Source organism: Gymnogyps californianus, chromosome 11, assembly GCF_018139145.2.
Source record: "Gymnogyps californianus isolate 813 chromosome 11, ASM1813914v2, whole genome shotgun sequence".
Lineage (NCBI taxonomy): Eukaryota > Metazoa > Chordata > Aves > Accipitriformes > Cathartidae > Gymnogyps > Gymnogyps californianus.
Window position 1 is genome coordinate 11,234,188 of NC_059481.1, and position 25,339 is coordinate 11,259,526.

A 25,339-nucleotide genomic window follows, 5' to 3' on the forward strand; every position below is an offset into this window, starting at 1 on the left:
AACCTGCCCGAATCCTAACTAGGGCTTTCTCAATACTGCAACCAATTTTTAACTGGTTAATATTAGTAGGCAGTGACAACTGACAAACAAAATTTGCTCAGTGCACTACCATAACTCATAGAAAGTAGTTTTTTCTCAGCAATCTAAACTGTCTCTTTAGCATTGTTTAGGGATTAAAAATAAAACCACATAGCCAGTCAAGCAGCCATGCAGTTATGACGGCTCATACTGTAGCACTTCTAAACACATTAAACATGCCTAAGCTTTTCTGAAAAATAAAGTATTTCTAATTCATTACTTTGCAGGACACGCAAACACACACATGCACATATGTGTCTATATATATATGTACACATGAACGATTTATCCATGTCTCCTTTAGCTAGATGAAAGTATACAATAATGGAGACAATAACAATAATTTTAGTACCATTCCAGTTCTGATACTATACTGTAACTAATACATATTTCCACATTTTGAGAGACCTGTTATTGCAGGTCCTGGAAAGGAATAAAAACCATTGTTACAAGATGCCTCCTGCTTCCTCTACCCCCCCCGCCAATAAATTACTATTAAATTGAAAGAATTCTCTGAGTAACACAAGAGGTGTTACTCACAAAGTTACATATCAGTAAAACCTGATTTTTGTCATGAAATTAACTAATTAATACCATTAATGTATTATGTTGTTGTTTAATTATTTCATTTAGAGTATTCCAATTTTTTTAAAGTTCTATACAAATTTATTAAAATCCTTACCCTGCCTTGTCGTTGGGAGCACTCCACACAACTGACCTGGATGTTTCCATGTTTAGCACCGGGAATAATTTGCACACATTCAAAGTCATTTGCCAGAATAACAATGTCACAACCAGAGCCATACGCCTGAAATATTTTTTAAAAGAAATACAATTAAAAATTTATTTAAAAAGCTGAATACTTATTAGACGACTTACGTTTTTGAGAGAGCTGTGAAAAATCTCCATTGAAACAAGATGTTACTATGTAGCGTGTTTATTCCTCACCAATTCAGTAGCACCAGCAGAATGAGCAACAAGTAAAAAGAAAGTAGCAAAGGAGACCTTAAATCTTCCAGGGTTTAAATAATGGCAAACAGAAACAGTAAGGTTTTGGTTGGTTTTGTTTTTTTTTTCTCCCCTCCAATTCTTGTTGCCTCTTAGAGCAAGGCAGCCAAGAGTTTACTATTCAGGTGCACCTATTGAATTTGCATATAAATTTCTTAAATATGTGTGTGTTTTGCACCCCCACCCTTTTTTTTTTTTTTTTAAAGAATATTAAGTGATTCTTTTCTGTAAGAATCCAATTTCTGGGCTTTGCTGAGTTTTAAGAAGTTTTACACTAAGATAATAGCGCAAGATAACCACTGGAACTAGAACGGACAATTTAGGTCTCATGACCTTCTATGTCTACTACTCATCCTCCTGGGAAGGAGCAACAAGTGAGAAAGTCTGAAGAAAAAGGCTTAATTTATGAAAGTGCAGTCACTGCTAAAAACAGAGGAACAGCAATACAAGCAGCAAAGCAGAAACTCAGGCGTCGGAAATTAACACACCATACAGTTGCACACACAAAAATGAAAACTGGGTAAAAACATACATTGTCTAAAAGATTTCCAAGGTCATCTCACAAAAATAAAGTGACGCAGTGTTGTCTGAGTCCTCAAGCCCACAACCGTTGTTCTGGGAAGCTCTAAGGAACTGATACTGGAGTTATTCACAATGTAAGCAGGAGGGGGGAAAAAACCAACTGCTAAAAGGTTGTTAGAGGGAGATCATCTATGTAACAGAATATCCTAGCTCCTTGATGACTAGGCTATGCAATTATTAGAACCAGTCTGGAAGGGAGTAAGCTGTTATTAAAATAGAATAGGATTATTTCCAGAAAGTAAGAGAAAGAAAGATGAGATTCTGAGATAAGTTCTGGTATTGAACAGAAAGTGTTTTCGTTTTGTTGTTTTCCTATTTTTTATATTGGAATTTGTTGCAAAACAAACTCCACCAGCCGTGTGGAATGCTGGACAGGCCAACAAATGTTCACAAGTAGGAAGGAAGAAGATGGAGACCAGGATGTGAATGCCCATAAGTAGACAGGAAAATAAAAGCAGGTCCTCGTCCCAATAATTTATTCAGAATTCTAATGTTCACAAGCAACTGATTCTCCTACTGTTTACTTCAAAGGGTGGGCAATTAAAACAGCAAAGAATTGAAAGACTCACCTTCTTTTCAACAGTCTGCCTTATAACTACTAATACAAACCTACTAAAAGAAATTATTTAAACTGTTATCTAATACACTAAAAAAAGGTACCAATCCACTTCAAACAAGGACTTAAACCTTTCGGATACCTTGTTTTTTCATTGTCGGTATTGATGACTTCCAAATTTCAAACTAAACGAAACATAATTTATCACTAGTTGCAATCCTGTTAGCAGGAGAGATGAACATGTGTCTCAAAAATGATATAGGGAAAGGAAAAGACTTCTCAACTTTAATTTCCTTATGCTTACTGTTCTTAAATATGCATGTTTGTGTGTGTGTATAGTTGATAATGCATGAAACAGAAAATATTTTATATCGGGGTATGTCTGTTGACTCTGTGAAGCAAAAGAACTTAGTGTCTTCCTTTTTAAAAGTTTTAGTTTCTCTTCTCTCCTGTCCCCTATCTGCACTTCTTATTATAGCTACAAAGCAGTATTTTTCTGGCTAATTATACTATTTAGCATATTTTTACAAAGTTAAGTAAAAAGGTGGCTGTGAATTAAAAGTGTGGTTTACAGTAGAAAATTTATTTTTTTTTTCTTAAAGAATCATCAAGATGTAGAGATCTCTTTCCTAAGTGAAATCTTATTACTGTCACTCATCCTTCCTACTCTGTGCCTGTGTTTGGCACTGTACCAATACGTGACTCAGCACACCTAAGTGTCCTATGCCAACAGAGAGGATCTAGTCTGTTAGAGATCCTAGTTGGAACACATTCCCAACAGCAGGGTATCAACCTTCAGCTCTAGGTTCTTTGAGCAAGTGCTCTCTCTTGGTTCTGGGGTCATTTTCTCAGTGTAGATATTTATTCTGAGAATATGTCTCATTTCTTGAAAGTATATTAAAGTATATTTACCTTAAATCTTAAATTTACTTTAAGAAGCATGTCTATTATAACCCCACCTTTGAGAAAAGGTGTCCCCTCATTTTAAAACAAGTGTTCACTTTTTCACATTTATAGTCTCCAAATTTCTCAAAACAGAAAAGGTCAATATACTTTTCTGTACTGAAAGATATTTCCATATTTCACATTATCTGTCTAAATACAAGTTTTCCATTTGATTACTTTTATGAGGCTTTTCTAATACACTCAATATAGTAACATGTTTATACTCGAACAGAACACATTTCTATTAAATCCTCTTTTCACTTTGTCCTTTCACTCCTTAAGCTGGTAATGCAATAGAAGCACCCTACGTTGGCAAAGAATAGGCAAGTGTCATAATATTTAACATCAGTAGCTCCTTCTTAAGGATTCAGCTAACATCTTCAGGGAGATCATTCATGCCACCACAGGTCTCTCCTGCCAGAATAACAGTGGCCACAATATTTGTGGCAACAGACTAACAATCTGCATAGCCTGATAAAAGGAATGTAAAATTGGCAAGCCATACAAAAAGGAAAGATGGAAAATAAGATGCTGAGATACTGTAATGGATGAGAGCAGCACAGAGGTTCTTAGATAAACAGAATTATAAGCAGTCACTGAATGAAACAAGTGCAGTAAAAACCACCCACATGGAGTATCTGCCAGCCTCCATTTCTAATGTCACTGATAACTTCAAAGAGAAAATTAAATGGAGTTGCAAAACGTCTAGAATGCAAGGATGACCTGCAGGATCCATAAGCAACTAATAAACTGTAGTTTGCCAATGTCTGCTCTAACTCTCAAGATCTGGGACCACTGAAATGAACAATGACAAAGCTCTAATTGAATGCAGAAGCACCAGACAGAAATAGGACATTGTGTCCTACTGTAAGAGTTTATGCTATATCCTCAATTTTCAGATAATATGAAAGCAGCATGTGCATCTCTCTTTTTCAGCTGCCCATGTTTTCCAGTTTGGTTCCCTAATTTTAATGTTGAACACTGGAACTAACAGACAGGGAAACAATTATTCCTTCACATTCTCATGTTGTTTTTTCTTTATATAAATATTTTTCTCTGTATAAAAAAATGATTCTTCTCTTTCTATAAGCTGCAACTCTTTACAAATTTGGCATAAGTGAAATAGACCAAAAGTCCTCAAGCTCCAGTGTGTACCGTCAGGGGTACAGAGGCATTTCAAGATGGTAAATAATGTGGAAGAAACAGGAATCAGCCCACAGTGGTATTAAAAAAAGAAGTTCATAAACATCTAAAATTACATAAGTGAATTAAAATCTGTATTAAAACCTGAATTAAAGCCTGTATTGGCCTTATAGTACTCCCTCAGTATAACAACACTTATCCTTAAGTTTCTGGCTATGGATAGGAAACATATAAGAGGCAGAAATTCCTCCACCTTCCTACTAGTGATGAAGACACCTGAATTCTGAAACATTTCCAAACTCTCATCACTGGACACAAGATTTACACCTCCCCCCTCCCCCGGCTAAGTACTAGTAGAATTACATACACTTAATGCAAACTAGCAAAATAACTGAAAAAAACCCAACCCACAGGCCTGTGGCCTGTAGAACAGGCTTTCCTAAATTGACATTTGAGACTAATTCATGATTAAATACTTTACAATATGCTTACACACAGAGCTTCAGAGAAAAAAGAACATAGTAAGGATTCAGATGTTAAGCGTCTGTAATCCAGTTCACATAAACATGACACAGTGGAGAACATATAGATATATGTAAGTAGTAATAAATGAGAGGGATTTGCAAATAAGGGTTTTAATAAGTAATTTTTCAAGAAGGATGAAGTAGAGGAGAACCCTACACAGCAGAGAAAAGCTATTCTCAGTTGCTGTACTTTGTGGACATAATGGTGTGGATGAAGATTTTGCTGTTTTCAATGAGGTAAAAAAGTTTACATGGGTGTGGGAGACTTTCATCTGCAACAGCTTCTGAAATTTATTACACACAGTTCCAGGCCAAGTATCAGTACTGGCATGGAAGATGCCAAGAAGCTTGTCCTTTTCAAAAATGACAAATATTAAATTAGATTTTTTTCACTTGTATCAGAACAGTTCTTATGTACAGATACCCCTAAAATCTGATGTTTTGATTTTTCATTAACAATGTTTAGAGTTCCATATTTTATGCATTTAGTGATACCTCTTACAAGAAGTAAATAGTCATTATCTTCTGTTTGTGGGACACTAGCCAGAGCTTTGAATTTTTATACTTACAGAATCTAGCCTTTAGGTAATTGACATACCTGTGGATTTAAAAAAAAAAACCCAAAAAACCAACCTAGACTGACCTTAGAAACAGCTACATTCTGTTCACAGTTTCAGGCAGAAAAAAAACAATCCTGAGCTTGGACAAATGGCAGAAATCATATAAACAGAATCAAAACAGCTTGTCGTCTTTATTTGAAACCACCTTACCCCACATCACAGAAAGTCAGGTTGGTAACATACATCCCACTTAGAGTTAGGGTCAGTGACTGAAATTGGCTCAACGTAAAGCATCTACTTAACAACAAAAGCTAAGTGAAATCAACCATGGTTTGAAAAATGCAGTTTACTACCTCTAAAAACTTCTTAGCTGCCAGTTAGACTATGAGGTTCAAATAACATACCCTTCTTCTGTCTTAGGCAGGGTGTGTGCTGTAAGGCCCTTCTGTATAAAGCTCAACTGACCTTCTGTAAACTCATTTGTGAAATGGTTAACAAAATTTGCTGAAATGAGAACATGAAGCAACAGCAAGTTGAATAGTGCACAGAATTATTACCAGAAATGACAAAACCAGAACTTCTGTCATTTAGTACTTTAACCCTTTGCTTATGCAGTGTCCTTTTTGGAGCTCAAACGAAGGGAGGCTGAAGAGACTGCCTTGTAGAAAACAGCATTATGAAGCTATTTTGCTTCTAATCACCCTTCAAACAATTTTTCCTGTGTATTACCCACTCTACTAGACTGGGTGCAATACAGCTACAACATCCACAAGCCAGTTTGTTAACCAAACATCTCTGTGCTTCATCCCTTATTTGGGAAATGCCAGATATATGCAGGATTGCTGCAGGCAGATGTGGGAGCATAGGGAAGAAAGAATACTGTGCGCATTTCAGATAAAGGACTGACAAAACCTTTGTAGCCAACCTGCAGCAACTGTCTCTATTTCTTTGGATTTGTTTTGCTTTATGGAGTCACTAATACTTGTTTTCAGCAGGTAAAGAAAAATTAATGGCAAAATATTTCTTTTCCCTTTCTTATTGTCAGAATAACTAGATGACTTTCACCAAAGCTTTAAAAAAGTTGAGGCAGAACATGTTATCATCTTAGCTCTAGCTACACTGACTTGGAAATTAAAAGCTTACCTTTGTCCCCTGCAAGGAGTCATGTAAACAAGCCAAGAGCAAACCATAGATGAAAGGAAGGATGAAGAAGAACCTGCGAATTGCAGTGTCCCTAATCAGGTCAGAAGAAAATGTGTTCTTTCTCTCAGAATCCTATGATTGCTGGAGTTAGGCATCTAAAGCAAGTTCATCTTAAGAGGACATTTCTCCTCCTCCACAAAAAAAAAAAAAGGACATAGCTCCAAAACTATTAACTAGTGAATACATATATACATGTACCCAAGCCATTATTCTACTGTTAAGTGGTGTAATTTTAACATAAGTGATTCATTTCTGCACACAAAAAAGCCGTAATTTCAAGTCCCTGTGATGAATCAGTTGTAGCAATTTTGAACTAGTTCTCACACATTTTAAACAAATGCCCTAACATCAACCAAAACGTAAGCAAGCACGTGCGCACACAAAACAATGCCACAGCCTAACTTCATATAGATTCATATAGCACAGCACATACTGTGTCGATCTCCCTTAATCTCTTACCTTTTACTGCTCTGCTTCTGCTCTGTTCTAGAGGCTGACAGGTATTGGGTCTTAAGAGCATGTCTATAGAGTCAGGCTCTGTCACCAATACAGATGATCTCTTGCCTGAACTGCAAATCCTGCTTCAGGATCTGAGTTAAAAGTTACGACTCCAAACAGCTTAATGGTTTGGGGGGACAAAGCTATGTCTATACAGCGTTACTTATGTTGACCAACACAATTTAAGGTTAGACACTAACGAAAGTGACACCTGCAGTGCATGGTAGACTATGATGCTACTTAGAGTCACACAGGTGACTAATTTCCTAAGAATCTGGGTATAAGACCCCAAACTGTTTGCAAGCAGATGTTTTTAACCTTACAGTTTACTATAGAATCAAGGCCTAGAACAGCAGGAAATAATACCACAAATACAGAGAAAGGAGAAAAAGGGAAGAAGAAAGTTACAGCTGTGGAAGTCCAGAAGATACATTTATTAAAACATACTTATCCCCTTAGTTCCTTCTTTACTGTATTATAAAAAATTGGATGCAGCAGCCAGAGAAGACAGTGAGTCTGTTATATGCAGTTTCATAATTAACATGCTACCAAATGATTCTGCATTTTTTTCTAAAACATGACTTTTGCTCTTGGAAAATTCTTGTATAAACCATAATATACATTATTATTCATTTTTTATGTTATCAAAACTATTATGAGAATTAGCATAAAGTTGTCTTTAATACCAGTTGATTGACTTTTCAAATTGTCACAGTAAAAAGAAACACATTAGAATATGAATATGAGTAAACGACAACTTATATAAATATCAAAAGTAACAGAGGTCCCTTTAATAGCAGTATGGCTGCATAGCAGCAGAACAAGAAAAATAGACATGGCACCTTTTATTTCTTAAGACTTTCAAGCATTCATTACTGAAATTTGACATCTGTGATAATCTAAAGTAAGCTTTAAATGTTTCACAGGTTTGCTGATGGTTATCTTAGACTAAAAATGATGCTCTGTACCATTTATCTTGGAATTGGTTTGTGCCTGGGATATAATCTTGTAAATATTAATACAAAATCTAATAAGACAATTTATTCCCAAATAATAACATACTGATTAGATGATAGTATGCAAAACACTGCAGAAGCTGATCACTCATTAAAATCAGAGAAGCATATCATAAGCTAAAAAAGCGGAAACTGACATTCAAATAGACAAAAACAGCCTGAGGATGATAAACAGATTTTATTATATAAACTACTGGACTCTTGAAGTTTACTTAGTCTATCTCTTTCCATTTCTTTTCTCTTCCAGTTTAAAAGGAGCATTTGACAAATTTGTGTTTTATTAACCACAGCAATTGAAGCCAACGCTCATCAATAGTGGACAGGCTTCCTGCCTTCTCTTTTCAGGAGGACCACACACACACACACAAAGAAAAGCACCCAGCAAAATTTGGGGACGCGCAGTTTGGGGGTTTCCCTGGCTCCCTACTCGAATTCAGAGGATCCGCGGAGCACTCGCCAGAGGTGACGGCTGCATCCGCGGATCCCAGCCTCCATCTGCAGCTGCAGCCCGGGAAGAGCGAGCAGCAAGACCCCTCCCGGAGGGCGCAGAAGACGGCGCCGCGCCGCGGCGGGGTCACGCCTGTCTCCTCCCGACCCGTGCTGCCCGGGAGCGCCCCGATGCCCCAGAGGAGCGCTCCCACCACACTCCACTCCACCTGCAAATATGCCGGCTCTCACCCACTCGCCTTCACCGCCCCGCCCCGAGGCCCCCGTTCGTAATCCCCGCCTTCGCTACCCCCGTATTTCCGACCCCGGTACAAGGGCCCGCAACCCACCCTGCCCGTACCCCCCCGCCCCGGCAGGTTAATCCCCTCCAGCCCCTCCCGCCGCTCTCCTCGGGCCTACAAAACACCCTCCCCTTCCCCCACTCCCGGGCGCCGCCGCCTCTCCCCTCGCATCGCCACCATTACCGTGAAGGGGATGTCCTCAACGCTGCCCACCGAGTAGCAGTTGTCCCCGGGGTTGACGGCGCCGGTGAGCACCTGGTGGAGATGCATCGCGGCTCCCCCCCCCCCCTTTCCCCCCGCTCTCCTGGGGACGGCAGCGCCGCGGCCGCCGCCTCCGCCGGCAACGAGCGGACGAGACCCGGATGGCTCCGCGCTCCCGCCCGCCTCGCGGGCCGAGGCCCTGCTCGCTGCCGCCGCGAGCGCGCGCGAGGAAGGGAGGGGGAGAGGCGGCGCACGCGCCGGGCAGCGCCTCAATCAGGCGCGCGCAGGCACCGCCTCTGCGCGAGCAGCGGCCGTTGGGGAGGGCCGTTGTGCGCGCGCCCGCGAGGCAGTTAAAGGGCGGGGGGGGCGACCACAGCCTAGCCCTGTCAGTGCGAGACCCGCCGCGAGGGGGTCGAGCCGGCAGCTCCCCGCGCCGGGCAGCCCGAGGCGGGCAGTGTAGCGGGGGAAGAGGAGAGGGCTAGGTTTAAAGGAGAAAAGGGAGGGACAGCTAAGGAGCCGGGGGATGCGGTGCGCTTGGCTGACGCCTCGAGGTGAGACGGTGGCAGGGCGCCTCACGGGGACGGGAGGGAGGGAGGAGAAAGAGGAGTTGGGGGGGAATTTATCTGCTGCTGCAGCGTTCCGGCCGTGAGGCGGGCTGGGGAGGCGTGTTCCCCGAATCAGGAGCGGTAAGTGTGCTGAGAGGGAAGTGTCTCCCGTCAGAGGAGAGGCTGGGCAGTGCCTCGCTGGCTGTAAGTCCGCAGCTGCGTCGGCGAGCCGCGCCGACACAGCGGGCTGTGAGGGGGTGTCCTCAGCCGGCCAGGTGCTCTGTGCACCGCAGGTGCGGGCAGTGTGCTGCCGGTCTCGCACTTCGGCCTTTTATTAGTTACATATAGTGCTTCTGAGGATGGTTTGGGTTTTTTGTCGTTGAGGATTTTCACGTTTGGTCATATCTCAAACAGCTTATGAAGCTCTTGGGAATCCATGAGCGTCCCTCTAGCTGCCAGTGATACTGCCTACAGCGGGTACACGGAGCCTGCCAGCAGCTGCTGACCAGCGTGCTGGCTGTGCAGCGCATATTTGCTCCTTGAGGGGTTATACTTATTGACTCAAGAACGGGGCCGACATTACAAGTCAAAACTGCTGTGTGTTAGTGAGAAAGAGATGATGTTTCAGGGTCTTTGTAAATATCCATTTATAGGAGGTTCGCGAGAAAATTACCAGTACTTGATACTAAAAGAACAATACGAACAGGTGGGGGACCGCCTGGTTTGATTAAGGTCTTTGGTTCCATTTTATGCACATTATGTGACCTCACAGAAAATAAGGTGGGGCTTTTGCCACTTTATTTGTAATAACTGCCAAACATGGTTGAAAACAAAAGCCTTTAAATGTGCCTATCCTTTTCTGTCTCAGAGGTGTGAAGAAGGCTGGATCCTGAAAATTGTTTGGAAGGTATTCTAAACTCTGAAGGGAAAAAACAAACTACTCTGTATGCAGTGTGTCATGATATAAGGAAAATTCTCCGTTTTCTTGTACTAGGTCAATACGGTAGTCTTGCAGTTGTACTACTGGTGCTAATGATCGAAGCTGCGAAGCTCAATCTCCTTTGAAGTTTATGGCAGTTTTGTCTGGGTCAGGACTGCAAGATTCATCTTGCCTTATACTGCTTCTTGAAAGTGTACATCTCTTACTGAATGAATGAGTTTACTCAGAATGTAGGGGTAAATGAAGACATAAACAAGTTACCTTTGAATGGAAAAAACATTGTCATAATCACACTTAAGATTTTATCTACTCCTGTGCTTGTTAAAGGCAATCTCTTTTTAAAGGGAACAGTTTCTCTAGCTGGAGTGAAAGGGGGAGAAAACTATTTTGATCTTCAGTTATCCTGGTTACAAATGAAACCACTGTGTAATGTTCATGCGCTTCCACTGATACTTACTATTCCATAACTTTTCTGATTGAAGGCTCTTCCACATAAAATATATGCTAACTTACAACTGATTTTTGTTTTGGATAAGATTTTTTTCAAATGCATGCAACGGGACTCAGAGGAAAAGGCAGTGTGGTGGTGGTGGGGGTTGTTGGGGGTTTTTTGGGTTTGTTTTTTTTCTTAAATGAGTGGAACAAAGTCCAACTAATGCCTGAAAAGACAGCTGGCTTTTGAATTGGCACAGGCAGTCATAATATTAAGTAGGATGATAGGAGAACAGTATGATCTAAAGGAAAGCATTTTCCTTTCTTAGGTGTAGTAAAGCTATCTAGTTTCAATGGCAAAAAGTCTTAAGTGAAAGCAGAGTACCTGCAGAATCAGTTCAATCTTCCTGGGTGACAGACATGAGGAGGGAGAGTTTTGGTTTTCAGCTCAGTCTTCTGTTACCCAATCAGAGTAAGACTGCCAGTAACTCTTGGGCATGCCAACTGGGAGAAAGGCTTCCATCTTATTGCTTGGGTTGGTGAGAAACTTTTTACAGTGTTTGACTTATGCGGTACTCTAATTGCACTGAGACTTTGCTGTGGGACAGAGAATGCATGTTATCCTGAAGCAGGTAAAGTTCCTCTTTAAAGTAAAAATAATGCCAAATTATGGGTTTAATAGTAAAATACTCTATTTGTGGCTGTGGAAACCTATAGACGTGGCTAGCTCTGTGCACTGAGCTTTGAGCAAGAATTATTCTGCAAGTATCTGCGGATAAGACCTTCACATTCTTCCTGAAAACATAATATTTTCACCTGAGTTTTTCTGAGAGATTGTTTTATTTACCTTAATTGATTCTTCCTTATTAGTGACTTAAATACCTCACATTAAAGTAATTTTCAGTGCATGTAACAGTGACTTCTATACCCAAGAGCATGAAGCAATCTCTCTCTCTCTCATATATATGTAAAAAAAAAAAAAATAAAAAAAAAATCAAGGGGCCTTCACTCTCTTCGCTTTTCCTTTCATTCCTGACTATCTTGTTGCTTTGTTCAATTACTTTCTTTCTAACCCTAAGAAAAAGTACCTGCAGTACCTGTGCTGGAGTCTGTTTGCCCAGGAATTCCCTGCTTTGGCTTGAAGTTAATTGGAGTTGTGGGAGGGGAAGTTCTATTACCTCAGGAGAGTGGCTGCTGTATAGAACCAAAAGGTCTATTTAATTTATGCTAATAAGCTGCAGTTGGAGCTGCCTTAGGTGGAGTTTTAAGAATGTGTTAGGAATGCTGAGGGTACTTTGCTCTTGGCTTGGTCTACCAGGATGGATTAGATGACCTTTCAAGACCTTGTCTGCATCGTGTATGAGGATGACTGTAATGGTTTACCTTCTGCTTCTCCAACTACACAGAAAGGAAAAAAATAATATATCTATAGGTATTCAAAGGTTGAGATTTTAATCTTCTTTGCTGCTGCTTCCAAAAAGAGAGGGAGGCAAAGGAAAGAGGTCTAAATTTAGAAAACAGACACTGAACTACACAATGCTATGGAGAAACAACTTGGTTCTATTTGCTGTAGGAAGAAGTATTTTCACTTGGCAAAAGAAGGTGGTATTATACAAAATAATCAGAAGGAAATACCATGTTTTGATATAGAAACCATGATGACGTATAAAAAAATAACTTTTTTCTAGTTTTGCTTAAGGGTAAAAGATAGGAGAATTTTTGCTTTTGGCAAAAGGTGGAGTGTTTTACGGGAAGGGAGAAAATTCAGAAGACTTTACTGTGAAATTTGCATAGGGAAGAAATCCTAAAGCACATGCAAAAGAAACGTGCTGCACACAGCCTAGGGAAAGAAAGCAAGACTCATAAGAGGCATCATGCAAGATAAATACCTATGCTGGACTGCCTTTTATTTCAAAGGTGAAATGCTGCACTCCAGCAGTGGTATCTTGAAACCTGAAGAACACACTCTGTTTCGACCACTCTGTCAGTTTTCTGTGCTCCTGAAGGCCTTTACCTGTGTTTACATTGTGCTTCTGAGCACAATGCTTTTATGATTCTGTGAGATTTTCCTCATGATCCATGATAATTGTCTCAAGTCTTCACTGGGTTCTTGAATAAATTGTATTTTTCCCTGAAGAAAAGCTACTTGCCTGTTTTTCTCTAGAACTCAGATTCAGCTGTTAACTTAGCTTGGAGAAAAACATATTTTTCAATCCATAAGATGCAACACCTGTTCTCTGCTATTCATGTCTGAACTGTAATGTGGGGTTTTTTTTGCTCTGCCTTTGTTATTACTGATAGAACAAGATTGCCCCCATAACGATCTTAATTTGTAAACTGTTGTTCATTGTATTTCTGTAGAAGACCTTAAAGGCATTCACCTGTGAAGGATGGTCACTTCTTCTCTACTCCTGAAAAGACCTTGATACAGCACAATTTTTGCTTGGATATTTTTAAAAGATCATGTTCATGGAAACTGACAGTCTTGCTTCCCCAGGGGTATCTAAATGCTGAACACTTTTGGCAGGGCATAGGTGTCTAAACATTTCCCCCTGTCTGGACCCCTGCTGTCCTGTAATCACCTACACTTCCAATTTTAAAGAATAAAAAAATAAAAGCCAATAACATTAAAAATTGCAGTGAAAATGAAACTTTTCAATAATTCTTTTAAACCACAATAAGGTACTTGTGGAGGAAAGAACTAATGATTAAAAATTCTAATCCATTAAATAGTGGAGTAGGGAAAAGGACAGATAGTTTAAACAGCACAGAGGAGTTGAGGTACTTATTCAAAGGTGCTGACTTTGTCCATGGCGAAGAAGGTGGCTATGTCTAGGAGTGCTGTCTCTTAATTCTCTTCGGAAGCTTCAAGGCTTTTGTTGTCTTGCTAGTCTGTCCAATCATGATGGCAGTTCCAGACTGGTAGAGTTTTTTTGGGGAGTGGGGTAGGTTTTTTCTAAGAAATGATTGAGTTGTTTGGTGATTGTTCAGTTCTAAGTACTTAGATGCTAAGAAAGCAGAGACAGAATAAACATAAAGTACTCCTCCTAGTGATATGTGGCATGACATTGGACTTTAATGACATAGGGTTAAGTATTAACTAGTTCCACTGGCTGAATTTATTCTGTGTGCTCTCTGCTAAATGCTTATGCTATACAGAAATTTAGTGAAACTTTTAGTGAACAAATGTGTTTAGAATAATTTTCTGAGTGTCTGGACCCTAATATATGGTAGGAGGCACTGTTGTTTTAATAGAAATATTTTTCTTCAGATGGAAGGATTAATACTTTGTACTCTTGCAGTTTGCATCATCTGTGTATCTTGCATTTCTATATCTCTTTCAAGCATCTGGAAAAGAGAATCCCTCCAGTGAAGTCACAAATGACCACGTGCAGTTAATTCCAAGTACATGTTCTTTAACTTCCCCTCTAAATGATGATTTAGTAGAATGACAAACGATTTTATTGCCAATTGCACACAAATAACTTTCCTGACATATGAACAAGCATTCTGTATCGGACTAAGTGTTCTGATGGCACTAGGTGTATATGAAAGATGTTCTGGGAATTTCCCCTGGTTATCTTTTATTGAGGAAAAAAACCAAAACAAACTTCAGATGCATACTGAGTCATATTGTGCTGCAGCAAAGATTTCATTTCTGCATCTCTCAAAGGCAGACATTTCCGTCCTTAAGAAGGTAAGGAAAAGTGTTGCATGGAGTTATTTATAGCACAGACTCATATCCAGGAACTGGAGGACACCAGAAGAAGATTCCTATTATGAACTTCTGATGACAGTGTTTTAAGGCACAGACCAGATCTTCAACACCAACCGTTTTATAAGCACCACAGGAACAATTCTGCAGTGAAGGCTGAGGAAGACTTGAATTAAAAGCCCTGCTGGGGAACTTAAACCAAAATATTTTGGACTGACACTTGAAAAGCTTGTGTCATCAGTTTAGGTTTGTGTTGCTTTCTTAGTAGCTCTTGTACTGTGTGTTTCTTCAACCTCAAGCTGCTTTGTCACTAATACATCCTAACTTTATAAGATAGCTATTATTTTTCTAATAAGAAACAGAATCTGTAAGGGAATAATTTTTCTCTTGTGTTATTTTCATTTTGCTTTCCACGTGGTACCCTCCTTGAATTTTACTGGCACTTATGTAGACTATTTTTAAAACAACATGTGCATCTGCATGTTACATGCTGTGTCATTTTGTGTAACTTATTTTCTACAGGTACTTGAATGTATCCTAAACCAACATATTCTTAAAACTCACTGGCTTTTGGTAAGACCTTAACTACCTTAAGCCTATTGTAATATTATCTATGCTTCAAAAGATTGTAGTGTGGGTTTTTAAGTTGTAAGTAAAAACAACCAAGCTTGAAACATTGTAGCTGCCACTTTTGCTTCTTTTGAACTGCAGATGCAAATAAAGTATGCAATCATTTATGGATTTAGCTGTTGAAAGTCACTATGAACCTCTTAGCTTCTTCTGTTTGCCATATTAGAAACCAATAAACACTATCTTTCAATCTAAAGGTATATTTGCATTGGGTGAGGAAGAAGAGTGGAAACAGTATCCACACTGTTTAATTTTTGTTCTTTATATGCTCAGCAGAGTCTCTGAAGAGCACATGTGAGCAACAGCTCATGTAGAGTATCTAGCCAGGTCTTTCAAACTGCCCTCTGGAACATCTTACTTAGTTTCTTGACTATACAGGGAATACATTATGAAAAGAGGGGTGTAAAATAAGACTGTGAATTTGCCCTGTGTGCAACATGTCACAGTTCAGTGTAATTGATGTACTGTGTGCCAATTGCTGGGGTTTATTTGGTTTGGTAATTTTTTGAGGATCTAATAATGAACTCGTAAGTACTTATGTCTGTAGCATAAACTTCATGATCTTGTTGACACTCGAGCTGAACTATTGCTAATTGACCCAATGGCATTTTGTTGTGTTGAGAACAACAGTGCAATGTATCTATGAGCTGTGGCTTAGGCAGTACAATTGTGTTTACTGTGGGTAATTGGGACCACAAGTATTTAATTTGCTTTATGCATTTCCAGTGAGCCTGTCAGGACAGATATGAATCATTTGAAGTCAAGTAAAATAGGTATCAATATCCCTTCTCACTAACATAACTCTGAGGCATCTCTCACCAACTCTTAGTGATGAAATTTATTTTTAAAACTTGAGGGAGGTTCTCATGTCTAATTGACTTTTAAAAAGCTAGGGATATAGAACAGAGCACATATTTAGTAATAAGTGGGACTGTATGAGAGTCTGATATTCTCCCCCCCCTCCATCAATCAGAGTAAAAAGCTGAAAATACAAAATCTCCTGTGAAATGGAAAATTAAAACAAAAATTCTTTATAAGTGTTTTTAATTTTTTTTTTAAAAATACCTCCACTTTGGCTGCCTTGCAGCCTTAAGAAGCAAAGAACTGCTATGCTTCTCCAGCTGAAAACTAAATTCATTGGAATGGGTTCCACTGAATATTATTCAGCTGGTTTTTATCCATTCTAAAACAGTCTTAGTGAAGTAAACTTTAGGAGGTAGTAAGCAACAGTAATGCCAAAGAGCAGTCTTTCAGTGAGTTAGGTTTGAGTTATTGGCATTTTCTTAATGAAAGAAATGACAAATTATAATTTTTAGTGTTTTTTTAGACGTAAAAAACATTTTAGAGGCATAGAGTCCTGTGTTCAGTGTCAGTTGTGAATTGCCTGATTAGGAAAGGGACTGACATATTGGCTTGATGTTTGACTCAATGACTTCTGATGAATGGGACTTCTAGATACTACTTCTGTATAAGTGCTAGTAGCTGAAGTGGCAAGTAGGAAGTTTACTCAGAGCACTTAGAGACTTACTGAGAAAAATAGACTGGGATTTTACTTTTCTTTGCTCTTTTGACAGCAAACATGTAAGATCTTTAATATATGCCCTGGGGAGCTTGCAGTTGAAGTTGCTATCTTGATTTATGTTGTTTCTGTGGTTTGTTTTTTCAAAGTACTAAAAAGCCCTGCAACTGAGACCTCCAGATACCCTTTCTCACTGAGCCCATTTAGTCATAGGGTTATTTTATCTAGAACTGTTGCTATCCTAATTTCTTTTTCAGGAAGGCAGAGGTTTGTCATCTTTGCTTCGGGGACTTGGTGAGCCATAACTGCCATGGAGTTCACTGAACTTCAGCAGAGGTTTCTTGGTTTAACACCTGCTCATAATTTGTGTCCACAGAAGAGCCTTTGAAAATTTCTTGCAGTAATACATCAAGAGCATTAATATTTAAGGTATATGCACTATATATTTGTAAATTACATTCTAGAAGTGGCATCTAAGGAGCATATCTCAAGCAAAGTGCTATCTATGTGTTCAGTTGCTAAAATCAGTCATGCTTCATGTAAGGTTTCTCAGAGGTAGCGGTAAGTTTAAGGATGACACATGATCTGCAAAGCTCTATGGACTTCATAGTTTTGAACTGGTGACTGACTTATTTTGTGGGATTTGTATTACTCATAATAAATAATAAAAAGCAAGTTACTGTTGACAATAAACTAAATATATTTCCCAGAAGATTATATATGGAACAACTCAGTTCTTTGTACCTTCTCTCCAAAGAATGCGAGAGGTTTATACAGGTTTCTAACTGTGGAGATTCTCAATGCAGAGACAGTTAAGGATTGTTGATTCCTATGTCAACATATTGGTAAGGAACATGTGGATTTTACTCTAGTTTTCAAACTGATCTACAGAATGCTGCAGCACGTGTTAAAGTGAAATTTGCTTGACTCCTTATATAACATTGAGAATCTCTAGGATTATTTTGGGATGTGAACTGTGTGTTCTGATCTTGCAGTCAATTCTGAGATTGTAATAAAGATGTATGCTTATGAAAAATATTCTCTCGGTTCCTACAACTGCAAACAGGATATGAGAAATGAACTGAATGCTAGCAATGATTAATTATGCTATGCAATGAATTCACTGAAAGTGCACTCTGGCTATCCAGTTATATACCTTAATTTAAGTCAAGATAAAAAGTGAAATTTGGGCCTAAATAAATGAGTAGTTTTTGCCAGTGACTTGGTTGGTGGGAAGAATGTTTCAGTTTTTTTTTTTTTAATTTTGTGTGTATTTCTTTGAGGTTTTGTTGTGCTTTCTTAGCTTGAGCCTTGCCCTGCCCCATTTCCCCTTTCCTGTCATTTTTTTCCACCCTCCATCTCCCCAAACTCTTGAATTCCCTAACTCAGTTTAATCAAATGCTGAAGTCCCTTGTACATATTGTGGAAATTCTTGACAGGGTAGAGAAGAGAGACTTTAATTAGGCTCCCACTGATGGAAAATCTGCAGTGAGAGGCCAACAGTTCTGTCCTGTTTGGCACAGGAGGAAAATGGAAGTCGGTACCTTTGGTTAGAGGAAGGAAATGATGGTGTTAGGAGAAGATTGATGTCACAAGGGACATGGCAGGGCAGTAAGAAGGGGACTAAGGAGGTGGCAGCCGATGGGCAGGCTTCATTTGATTTACTGCTCGTGTAACAACTCCTTTCACAGAAAAGGGGCCCTCTAGTGTTACCAGCCAAATGCATGTGGCAGCTGGTTTCTTGACCTGTCTCAGCTTCAGTTTCTTTTGGCTAAATTAGAACGGGTGAATTGGGGTTATCTGCTTTTGTGTGAAAAACAGAGGGGAATGTTAATTTTGTAGTTGTTGAAGGAGTGATGAAAAAAATAGATGTTCATTGTGTACAATATAAGGAGAAGCTAGTATTGAGCACTCATTACCATTGAGTTGAGTGGTACGTGCCGAACACCTCTGACAGGTCAGCAATGCATACGTGTGTTCTGAGGGTGTACACAGGAGTAAATGACTTAAATGGTGGTGATATTTGCCAGCAGCATGACATGGAAATGCTGCCCACTGCATCACATAGATCTGCTGCCATCTGTTCACAAAGGTTTGCTGCATTGAGAGGAGCAGAAAATTGTATAACTTTCCTTATGTTAAAGCTTGTGGAAAAACTTGCTTTTGTTTTTTCTCTGGATATCTATTTTCTCTGAATTCAGGTCAAGTCTCTTTATTCTTAATATTCTGAAATTTCCACGGATGTTATAAATTTAAGTAAAGGAGCCTTAGTTACATAAATAATATTTTCTTCCGTATCTGATCAACCTTGATTTTTTGTTTTGCTTTGCTATTCCAGCAAATACGTAAATGCAGTAATTAAGGTAGCAGGACAAGCAGTCTGTTATGTGGATCATATGGTATTTTTTATATCTTATTAATAATGTACCCAAAAGGGATCATTTCACAATGACCTTGTAGTCAATAGTTATCAGACAGTTTATATCTTGATTTTTAGAGTTAAGCAGATCAGATAGAATAATCACAATCGCTGCCACATTTGTTACTGATGGGTGTTTGCCATTATAACAATTATTATAACATTATTAGAACATTATAATAATAACCTATTTAAACCAGTTATTTTTAGTACTGACTGTGCAGCCCAACTAAGGCTGTGGGGTGGTCTGTTTGTATAGGGTCTCAGACTACCAGCCTTTAGTATCAGATACTATATTGTAAAGGTAAGGTCATCTGGTCTTAAATACAAGTTTTTATTAAGAGGACCAGCTGTGTAATAGCAAGTATGAGTAGGACCATTCAGCATCTTTGACTATTTTCCCATCTGCAAATACCTGTTTGGACACCAGCTGTGCTGTATTACTGAACCATACTAAAAGACCTGATGTACAGCATATGGGATCTGTAAGCAGTATGTTCTGATGTTCAGATGGTCTCCAGTTTTCTCTATCCCAACGCCTCTTTGTGCCTCATGAACCTGTTCTGGAGTCATCAGCTTTCACTTAGCTAAAGAATCTGTCAGTGTTTTGCTGGTGATGAGAACAGTAGTTGCTATCTCTTAACTTCTGCCTCTCCTCTCTGGGGTTCCCTGGAGCAGGAGACATCCAGGATGAACTTCTGTGTTTTCCAACTGCTTTTTACCAGCAGCACCACAGTACACCTCAGCTGTTGCTGCGAGTCATGGGTTAGGTCAACCTTGAATTTGGCCTGCTTTGTATCAAAGAGCCAAAGTAATGCTGGCAGGCTCAAAAGCAGCCAAGTGCTCTCCATTTGGTTCTTGAATTGGGCCCAAGGCCAGCACAAAGATTAATTATTCCCATTATATCTTAGTCCTAAATAAATAAATAAATAAAACCTTGAAAAGGAGATGCCTAGGAGAGATGGTTCAGCATTGCAAATGACTGGATTGTTTGGTCCTGCCATGACCAAGAAATGCAGTAAATATAAATCAGCTACTCTGCAATCTAGTTATACAGTAATTTATTATGGTTTATACAGCTTAATTTGATGCTTAGACCTCTAGCACCAGTGTAAATTCTCCATCTGTGCAGTTGTACTAATGAAGTAAAGAAATGAGATTAATTTATAGAGCTGGCTGGAATCCCTGTTCTGAAGAAAACTCTGAAACATTTTATTGAAAAAATATAAACCAGAACAACTATGAAGCAGGAATTTAAAAACTCAAAGAAATGTTGAAGTAATAATTTTTTTTAGGTATTTGGGAGTATCAGACATTGAGTTGCCTGAAGCGTGATTTCCCCACCACCACCACCTAAGGTGGGCAACTTGGGAAACCTGGGAGGTGATTCTGCAAAAGCACCAGGAATCCTTTCCAGTTCCAACTGCAGAGACTGAAAGTGACTCTAATAATTATTTTTTTTTAATGGGGAAAAGAGGTGAGAGGATTTATGTATTTTGCTATGTAGAACACAAAGGGAATGATCCTGTTATCTGCACTTTTGTTCAGTCATTTTACAGTCATGTTGACCTGGCTATACAATTTGTATTTTTTGATGGTAGAAGACATATATGCAATATATATAAATTGTCAATGCATTTAAAAACACATATCTACAATATGGATCCATTTCTAAACTGTGGTCTTTTGACTGCTCCAGCTTCCAGGGAACAGAGTTGTTGAATGTTGCTGGCTTTTTCTCTTGTTTCCAGCTGAGAGAAACTGAACAGATGGGAGTGGGAGAAAAAATGACAAGCCAGTGCAGACAGTATGATTAATTTGTTGGGTTTTGGGTAGCTTTTTTGTTTTGTTTTTAATTTGGGAGGACAGCGCACTTACTGCAGAAAAGGCAGCAAGAATATACAAGTATGTTTTGAGTGTTGTTTGTCCATGCCTCAAAAATTTCTTCAGTTGCTACCTTGTTGCAGTGGGAAGGGAAATAATCTGTGCTACTATATTTAGAAAGGGTTGTATCCATAAGGTAATACAACCACCAGCGTTTCAGAACTCTGCCAGATGGTGTTAGCTGTGAGAAAGTTCTGTGATTCATTTGGTAAAATGTTTGTCATGGCAACTGAGGAGCTTCAGTTGGTCCAGTCAATGGTAGAAACCACCACTGGTCTCACCAGATGTGACGCTGGACGTAAGGAAAACTTCTCATGACACAACTTTTCAGCCTGGTTGCTTTGCCCAATGAGATGCAATTGTAAATTGTTTTTGCTTGTGGTTCCATCTCAGGGTTCATCAGACCTTAAATTTTCTGTTTCAAAAACCTGAAATATCTACTCAAAAATATAAAAATTATTCACTAAATTTTCCTTTACCTTGTGTTTACGGTAAATGATCAAAAGAGAAATGAGTTTTCACTTTCATTAAATTCTTTCCTCCCATTTTGGAACAAGCAGAGGAAGATTAGCCCAGAAATGGGATATCTAGTAGAAGAACCAAAAAGAAGGGGTGAGGGAAGGCTGGAACAATGCTGGATTCTTTTCTTCAAATAACTCTTTGGGGACAAGATATGCAAGGTGGTATTCTGATGATCTATGCTAGCCAAAAAAAAAATGCCTTTGTATAGCTTTGTTCTCAGTTATGCTATTCTCAAACATCTACTATTCAGTTTCTAGTTTAATGTCCCAAAGTTCAAATCTGCCCCTCCTTGCTAGTAATTAGTAAGTAGCAATAATGTGAAATAGATCAGAATAATTTCCCAAGGAATACTCTGGTAGCTGCCTTGGAAAAATGACTAAGCATCCTCAGAGGCAACATCACATAACATGTTATGTTCCAGGAAGGACATATACTGACAGAATGGATGTCTAGAGAGACACAACAGAAACCTTTCAAACTTTTTATAAGCTTTTATAAGTTAAAGAAAATATCTCTAGGGACATAGATGGTTGCAAACCAACTCCCTTCCCACCTGTAAAACTGAAAGAGTATGAAAACCATGGAATATTGAAGGCTATTGCAATTTACATAGTCAGAATCACCTATTTAGGAATAGGGCTTCCTCTGTCAAGAAGTGATTATGGAAGAATTCTGCCTTCCTCAGTCTCGAGAGAGACAAGATCTTCAGCTTTCTCTATTAGTGCAAGTCAGGCTTTTAGCTCTGTTTTTTTCCAGAAGTGTGTAGTTTTTGCTGTTGTGGAATTCACAGATGCCAGAGCACCTTCAGTTATGAAGTCATTTTTCTAATCCCAGAATATCTTTCTTGATACTGTAATCAAGAAAAGTATATTTAGAAAGAGCCTGTGTCAAAGAGATACTTTGGACCTTAGTTAATGTACACCAGCACTGCTTTGCTGTCTTTAACAGACTTATATCTGCTTACATAATTTCAGCATCATTCTCAATCTCATTAAAATGTCATCCAAATATATATATATCTATGTTTTCTTTATGCATACATATGTATCTCTTCCTTTAACAAACACATAAAATACATATTTTCATATCTAATGAAAAATATAAGTATGGAGAAAAATCGCAAGGTAACTTTGCTAGCTTGTCTGTGCTTTATTTTGACCAGACTGCTTCTGTTCATGTCATCTTGCCAGGTTTCTTGGAGTGAGTGATACATGCTGAACGTTAAAGTTGCATAGCACCAGGGAAAGGGAAGCAGTAACATACATATATTGTGTACATATGTAGACAATACGTATGTAATGTATATGACCCTATAGAGTTGCATGTTAGATAGCTATTGTTAAAATTAAATCATAGAATAGTAGAGGAAAGGAAAACAAACATTCCATCTTCTGTCAGGCAGCATACAGTTTTCACAAAGGGAGGCCTTTGTTAAGTAGGATGTGATGAGTTTGGAGTGATGTATGAAAGAAATGAATCCACTGGTGATGGTATAAAACTTTATATTGAGGTGTACTGTTATTAGCATAACATTTTTGTATTCCTTACACTTAATGTGTTCTAGCAAGATTATGAAAAAGAAGTAGAAAATTTATTCTTTTTGAATAATAATCAGTTTTCAAGAATCAGGGGAATGGGTAATGCTCTACTTTTTACAGACTAAAATATCAAAGAGAATAAAAATTAGAATTCTTAATGAGAAAAGAAAGGGCTTAAACTGCAAAGATAAACTTGATCTCACTAGTTTCAGATTTAAAGCGATGTTTTCACAGCTGATCCTTCCAATACAAAATCAAAAGAACTATTTAGATATTGCACTTAGAAAACTGGATATTGGATATTGTTCTACTCCAGCAGAAACTATATCTTATCTTATAGTGAAAACACTTTAAAAAGGTTTATTTTGTCCTGAATGATTTATTGTTTTGTCGTGGTTTAACCCCAGCCAGCAACTCAGCACCACGCAGCCGCTTCCCCCTCCCACCTCCCAGTGAGGTGGGAAGGAGGAAAAGAAAAAGGTAAAACTCGTGGGTTGAGATAAGAACAGTTTAATAACTAAAGTAAAAATAAAACTACACTACTAACTAATAATAATAATAATTGTAATGAAAAAGAATACAACAAAAAAAAGAAATAAGAAAAGACAAGTGATGCATGATGTAATTGCTCACTACCCGCTGACCGATGCCAGAGCCGCGATCCCCCCTCCCGGCCAACTCCCCCCTGTTTATATACTGGGCATGACGTTCCATGGTATGGAATACCCCTTTGGCTAGTTCAGGTCAGCTGCCCCGGCTGTGCTTCCTCCCAGCTTCTTGCACACCTGCTTGCTGGCAGAGCATGGGAAACTGAAAAGTCCTTGGCTTAAGATAAGCGCTACTTAGCAACAACTAAAACATCAGTGTGTTACCAACAGTATTTTCACACTAAATCCAAAACACAGCACTGTACCAGCTACTAAGAAGAGAGTTAACTCTGTCCCAGCCGAAACCAGGACATGTTTGTACATCTTTTGTTAAGTGATTAGGAGGCTGACACTTGACAGATCCCTTTCCTGAACCTGATGAAAGAAAATCCTTTTAATTCATTTGCTTTATTCAGGCTAAAACAGAGCATTGCTTGTGGAAAGTTAATTTACTGGCAGCAAAAAAAGAACTAGTTTATAGAATCTCACCTCTAAACCTCACTTAGAGATCAACCACACAGACATACAAAGCACACTGAAAAGTTCTTGTCAGTGCTGGATTTTAGTATCAGTTGATAAAAAATTATAACAAAGGATCTGTTGATTTTTACCATAGGAGCACATTGGCTTTTTTGTTCTGTTTGACACCAACTAATTAGGTTGGTCTGTTCTCAGAACGACTGCATAGAAACAGTTGCTTTCATGTATTGTTACTCTATGGCAGGATTTCATTGCTTGCTAAATTGAATCCTATTCAGTTAGAGTTGAGGCAGAGATAGTATTGATTCTTGGGAAAACACACAGAGCTCCTAAGATTCTGTACTCCCATTTATTCATCTGTTCAATGCTGGTCCTAAATATGTGAGTATTTTATGAAGGCTTGGGGATTGCCAAAACATGCTGAAATATTTCCACCGGAAAATACTTAAAAAATGCAGTAACTTGCTGCCCTTTTTACAGAACATTAGTGACACCCAGTGGTTATATTTGGTTATGGACTAATATACATTATAAAATTTATTCTAAGCCTTTTTTCCTTCTAAAAACTGAAGCTCAGAAAACCCATGGCAAAACTGTTTGAGGTCCATGTGCCTTTGTCAGGTATATATTCTGCCTGTACTTTAGGCTCACAAATTTGAATAAGCTTAAGTAAAGGGAATGAAGAAGGAAAAAAAAGGCACTTCAAACTTGTTTTGAAATGGTTCTCACTTTATCACAGACTTAATGACAATGGGGAAAGTGGTGTTCTTGTGCTGTAAGGAATGCCCTCCTTTTCCTTCTTCTTTCTTTCTCTTCCCTACCTCCCTTCTTTATTTCACATTTTAAAATAATACACTGTATTAACATATAATTTATTCTTCTCTTCTGTTATGGCTTAGGTAACTGTACTGAAAGCTGGGTTTACTATTTTACACTACTGTCATTCCCCTTTTGTACCTTGCTTGTTTTACTAGGACTTGATTTGTTGTTTTGCAAATACATTTAATAATTGATTAATGTTTGCAA

At 38.7% G+C, this 25,339-nt stretch overlaps 1 protein-coding gene across 7 annotated transcripts in view; it reads right to left on the minus strand.

The window, feature by feature from the left end:
• The window catches only part of DMXL2 (Dmx like 2), a 54,190-nt gene extending 45,079 nt beyond the window's left edge, over nucleotides 1–9,111 (minus strand). For all 7 annotated transcript variants that reach the window (XM_050903385.1, XM_050903383.1, XM_050903381.1 and 4 more), the window contains exons 1-2: nucleotides 9,025–9,111; nucleotides 761–886 (exon numbers count right to left, since the gene is read on the minus strand). In XM_050903385.1, the coding sequence (XP_050759342.1) occupies nucleotides 761–886; nucleotides 9,025–9,111 (213 nt within the window). The remainder of the gene's footprint in view (nucleotides 1–760; nucleotides 887–9,024) is intronic.
• Between the last annotated feature and the right edge of the window lie 16,228 nt (nucleotides 9,112–25,339).